General features: G+C 32.7%; 1 protein-coding gene across 4 annotated transcripts; it reads right to left on the bottom strand.

The window, feature by feature from the left end:
* Positions 1-2356: 2356 nt before the first annotated feature.
* Positions 2357-4992, bottom strand: LOC103839646 (heat stress transcription factor A-4c). Of its 4 annotated transcripts, none has more exons than XM_033280959.1 (3): positions 3862-4992; positions 3373-3613; positions 2357-3309 (listed from the first exon to the last, which is right to left on the bottom strand). In XM_033280959.1, the coding sequence occupies exons 2-3, from the start codon at positions 3586-3588 to the stop codon at positions 2503-2505; spliced, it is 1023 nt and encodes a 340-aa protein (XP_033136850.1). In that variant the 5' UTR covers positions 3589-3613; positions 3862-4992; the 3' UTR covers positions 2357-2502. The 4 variants fall into 4 exon arrangements, with proteins under 4 accessions (XP_033136850.1, XP_033136851.1, XP_009114396.1 ...); XM_033280960.1 differs by having other exon boundaries at positions 3911-4992; XM_009116148.3 differs by having other exon boundaries at positions 3373-3622; positions 3911-4990.
* Positions 4993-6000: the final 1008 nt, after the last annotated feature.

Here is a 6000-nt window from a genome sequence, read left to right as displayed (position 1 = left end):
CTGTTTTTGGGTATAATTAAGTGGCAATAGAAAAGAAATGATGATAGTAAAAATGATAATAAAGAAAATGAATTATTTAGTTTTACATGGTCGTATGATTTGTGAACTTTGTATACGGATATCCAAATTTAACAACTCTCATTTTTGTCAAAATAAATAGGGGTGGGAAAAAAAACCGATCCGAACCGAGTCAAACCAAACCAACTGAACCGAAACCGATTCAAACCGAACTAAAGTTTATTTCAAACCATTCGGTTGAAGATTTTCCCAACCCAAATGGTTCGGTTTGGTTTAAAACCGAATCGAGAAACCGATGTGTTTTTGTAATTATTTAAATTAAAAATATTAGTAATACCAATATACTAAAATTCTAATACCAAACCACATATTTTCTATTTTTTATTCATTGACATATATTCTTCTAACCGAATATGTAATCATTAAAATATTTAATTTAAAAGAAATAGAAAAATCTCTATTTTTATTTTCTTATATATGTAAACGTGAATGTTAAATATAAACCTAAAACCTGAAGAAAACTTTATTAAAAATAAAAGTTCTTCTCGAGAACGTCACATGGAAGATGATTCATTGCAGACTTTCAAATAATAATATAAAAGATACTGATGATTCATTGCAGACTTTTAAATAATGATATAAGAGACGTTACTAATGATGTTGGTTTTTTTTTATTTTTAGTAAATTTTCATTTGTTTTAATTCTTATATACTTTTTATGACTTTTTAAAAGTTTTTGTTATAGTTTTATATTCAATTTAGCTCACATAGTTTATGTTTACATAATTTATGTCTTAAAACATAATTTTTCTTTAAAAAAATTAAACTAAGGAGAACCTAATTAAACTGATCCAACTGAACACAAACCGAACCAAACCAAACTAATAACTATGGTTTATTTCAATTTAAAAAATACTAGAACTGAACTAACCAAACCAAACCAAACCAAACTCGAACAAAACCGAGAAAATAACGGAAGTGCCCACCCCTAAAAATAAGCATTCTAAGTTTTGGTTTTAACTTGCTAAAATTTGTTATATCCATATATAGGAACCTTCTCATTTTTTTTGTAATACTCCATGTATAGGAAATCAGGAATAACAATGCCCTAAAATTTTAACCACAAACTTTTGTCGTCTTTTTATCATTTGCAAATAACAAACTAGAAAATTACATTTATTTAATTAACATTATAATCTTTGCTATATTTAAGCAATTTCCTTAATTTACCACTTAACTTTTTTCTTTGCATCAACCTCTTTTTTTGTGGTCAAACTACGATTTCACTGAATACAGAAAAGTTTCGCCTCCTCTAGGAAAGGATGAGTTTACAGATACAAGCTCTGACTTTGCCACTAAGTCAGCCTCAACATTACATAAGCGAGAGATATGAAAAAAGGAGCAGGCCTTTAACCGGCTGCTATAGTAATAGATATCGGTGAGGATATTGTTCAATTCCGTCCTAGAACCCTTAGTCTTGAGTAGCTTCACTAGTGTCTGTGAATCAGATAAAACCAATAGGGAGTCCGCATTAGATATAAACGCTTCCAGCACCGCCTTCCGGATCGCCAGAGCTTCAGCAATCATGGCTGAATCATATCTCCTTGAGTCTTTAAAGCTCTGAAACTTGCCTTGCTCACTCCCTTTGAAAACTCCTGCAATACCACAGTTTCGCGTAGATGCATCCCAAGCAGCATCAACAAAGCACACCAGCTTCTCATTCTCAAAGGTTGGTAGCGATGGAGGCCCTGCGGCGAGGTTACATGCTGATGAAGCAACAACAGTCTGAGCTGATTGCCATTAGCCGGATTGATCACTTCCTGTGCCGTTACCTGTCTATTTTCAAAGACAAGAAGGTTTCTAGCCTTCCATAGTCGCCATAAGATCCACGGCCAGAGTGGGTTTATGAGCCCGACTGGTGGCAAGACGGTAAATTGTGGACCCATCTTCAAAAGCCGGTAGAAAGAAGGTATTAACACCTGAGGTTTAGGTGAGATAGGAGCCAACGTCCACACTTCCTGAGCGAAGGGGCATAATAGAAATGTGTGGAAGTCATCTTCTATCCCACCGCATTGTTTACATGGGAAAGCTGGGAGGCCTCGAGTCTCTAAATTAAGAGCTTCTTTTAACTGTCCAATCGAGTAAGATATCCAATTGATTCATTGAACTTCGTAGGCAACCACTAAATGCGTCCACAATAGCTTTCACCCAGGAGACCCGGGTTCAATGTCCGGAGCCTTTTTATTTAATTTTTTTTGTCCTCTCTCTCTCTACCCCTATTTGACTCTTTGGTCTTTATACTAAAACAAGTCACAGCTTTATAGGAAAGGTCGTGAAGGTAAAATCAATCCAGAGCCAATATGCATCTATATTACTCTTCCCCCAAAACAATAGCGTACAGAAACAGAATAAACAATGAACCACAAGACAGTGATCTCAGAAGTAGTAATAAAAAAAAAATCTATTTTACAAAAGAGCTTAAATATCAAGCTCTCTCTGCAATATCATTTACATTCTTAGCATTCCACCAAAACGTCCTTCCATCTCCAATCTTATTTGCATCAACATCTCTTCTCTCCGACTGAACTTCCTGCTGTTCAATCGATCCCGGATTCTCTGTCAAACACTGCTCCCAGAACACATCGTTAACCCCTGTCTTTGGAGCAGCAACAGCTATGGTAACAGGCTCTGCGTTCATATCAATCTTTGTTGACTTGGCTCTGTTATCTCCATTGCTTAGACTCTCCGCACAGCTAGTTGACTCGTTCACATCAATATCCATACCCTTGTCGCAAGATTCCGTGACAAGATTCTCCAAGAACGTTAAGGAAGACTCCAACTTCTCCACCTGCGCTGCGTGTGACCGGCTCGGAGGAAGAGAAGTCTCTGTCTCTTGCAGCTTTCTTTTCCTTCTCTCGTGGGTTTCTAGGTTCAGAGAAAGCCCTGGCTTTTCCAAAACCTGTGAAACGAATGTCACTATCGATCTCTGACGCTGCTCCATGTGCTGTAACCGGTCTTTCAACGCGGTTACTTGCAGCTCGAACCCTTTACGCTCAAGCTCTTGGTTCTGTAAATCCGCGAGAAGGACTTCTTTCTCCCTCTTCAGCCTCTCGATCTGATCCTTCATGCTCTGTCTTTCTGATTCAGACAAAGGACTCTGCGCTTGTAGGTTCTGTAACGAGTGGCTGTGAACCGGTTTTCGCCTGTGGATGTTCTTCATTAGGTAAGGCTGGCCTCTAACGAAATCTTCGTTTGCGAACTCCCATTTCTCCGGATCGACTTTTCTGAAACCCTATAACACACGCAAAAGGGTTAAGGACGAGCAAAAGAGATGATAGAAAGACAGGAGCTTTACATATGTGTTGAGCTGGCGGATGAAGCTGGAGAAGTTCTTGTGTTTGAAGAATCTTGGAAGAAGGTCTTTCGAAAACTCGGCGGGGCTCTTGACGATGAAGCTTTTGTTGTGGTCGCTCCAAGATATGATTGAGTCAGAGGAGGAATCATCTACCATTTCATATGTTTTGGTGAGGAATGGTGGGAGTGAGGTTGAGACTCCATTGTTTTCATCCATCTTATTAACCACTTAAAATCCAAACCTGAATAAACTAAATAAAAAATGCAAAATCTCAGTTCCTTGATTCCAACAATAAACATTGAAATAAAAACGAAAACTTTTAATTTACAAGCTTCCAAATTCGACAAATGAAACAACAAAACCAAATCTTTAGATGAATTCACATAAACCCTTTTAACTAAAAAAAAAACTCATAATTTAAGCCAAAATCAGACACAAGCGAATCAAAACCAAACAAAACCCCAGACAGAACCAATCGAAAAATCTTACAGCAACTGATTCGATGTTCTTGTCCTCTCGAATTCCTGATCAAACGTACCAGATGACTGGAGAAGACTAGGCCGATCCCGATGGGCGCAGATCGGAAAACAAAAAAGAATATTCGAAGCAGAGAGATTGATTGAAGATCAAGCAGGGATCCCCCGTGAGACTAAAGGAATCGAATTATCGAAGAGAGAAGAACGTAAAGCAAAAGGGGTGGGTTTGAGGATTAGAGAGGCTTCGGCTATGGCTTTGGCCTCCTACCAAAGGTATGAAATGGCAACACAACAACTCCACGGGTTTGGTGGTCTTTTTTTTCCTTTTTTTTTTTTTTTTGGGTGATATCTCCTCCTTTGTACTTGTTTTTGGATTTTTTTTTTTTTGTAAATGTATATAATAATTAATTTTGAGTTCAATAATTAACTTGTTAATTTGTACTATATATACTGTATTAATTTCAGGGATTTTATATTTAGAAATACTTCAAAATATTTAACTAATACTGTTTACTTTAAGGAATGGTTAACTAAATATTTAACGATATTTTTGAATATATATTTTGATTTGGAATATAATTCAAGTAACATGTACTAATTTTACCTTACAAAGTGTTAGAATAAATTTGCGTACTTTTTTTTAGTATCACGTGAAGTAAGCAATAACAGGCATCAACAATGATCAAAGCTAATGTTTAATTGATCTTTAGAGGAAAAATTGTCAATTCTTCCCCCATGAACTTATTTCTTCAGGTTTATTGATACACGGTTTATTGAAACAAGCTAAAAACCGCATGAACTAATTAACTTTTTAAAATTTAGTCATAAAATTTTAAAATATGGTCAAATGCACCAAACTGTAAATGATTTTGCTTTAATTACTGATGTGGTTCCTATGTGGCTGCCAAGTGAAAAAAATGGTTTATCTTATATATTAAAACAGAAGTCACAACTTTGATTCATGTATGATTTTTAAAAAAATGGACCCTCACTAGAAATCAGTTATCATTCATTTAGTACTAATAATATGGATTAATAATATATCATTCTTAATATAACATCGACTCCTAAAAACTCGGATTGGTTAACAAATTCACATTTATTCATGTGTAATATTTTTATTTGGATCATCATTTAATATTTGTATTAAATGTATTTCTTTAATGCCAATATATAATATTTTAACTACTTAAATCATAATATAATTTGATATATTTTAATTTAAAATATAAATATATATATTTAATTTTCTTAACAAATTTGTTGAAAAACATTGTAACAATATCTTAATTATCAAAAATTGTATATAAATATTTTCACTAATTTTATAATTAGTAATGAAATTAATGTTATTATGCATTTATATATATATATATATATATATATACTCAGTTATCTTTTATAAAATGAAAAAAATTATATCAAATTTTATTATTTTATAGTTATATCTATCATTTTAAAAACAAACATTGTATTTAACTAAATATGATAAAATTATCTTAAACTGATAAATTAATATAATATGTTGGTAGAACGGGTTAACATTAATAAATTAGATAATGTATGTATAAAATTAACTTATCTTAAACTTTATATATATATATATATAGTTATTATATTAAATGAATAAACATAAAAAAAATATTGATAAAAAGAATTTAGCGCTTTGATTTACGGATCAAGATCATAATAATTGAATAAAACAATTTTAAAATATATATAATAAAAATACCAAATATATGTGATGATTTGAAATAATCAATTAACTTACAGCATGAAAACTATCAAATTATTATATTTAAAATAATTATATATAAACATTTAAATATATAAGTAACTTTAAAAATATATTTTAATTATGTAAAATATATATATAAACATGAAAATTAATATCCGCACGGTTGTGCGGGTACAAATCTAGTTTTGGTTTTAAAAATCGATCAGATCATTAAAACGACATCACTTTGTGATCTTTTTGTTTTTGTTTTAATATATGTCATAAGGCTACTTGATTTTTTTATCGTTTTTTATATTTTATTTTAACCTATTTCGATCCGACATTAAAAGTTTAATGGTCTCCATCGTTCTGTTCCTTGCTGACTCTGTTTCATCCCTTACTTTTAATTAATATCTACCAGTTGGAGAGAAACAG

The sequence above is a fragment of the Brassica rapa genome, chromosome A09 (genome assembly GCF_000309985.2).
Source record: "Brassica rapa cultivar Chiifu-401-42 chromosome A09, CAAS_Brap_v3.01, whole genome shotgun sequence".
Taxonomy (NCBI): Eukaryota; Viridiplantae; Streptophyta; class Magnoliopsida; order Brassicales; family Brassicaceae; genus Brassica; species Brassica rapa.
This window is presented reverse-complemented; position numbering and strand designations above follow the sequence as displayed.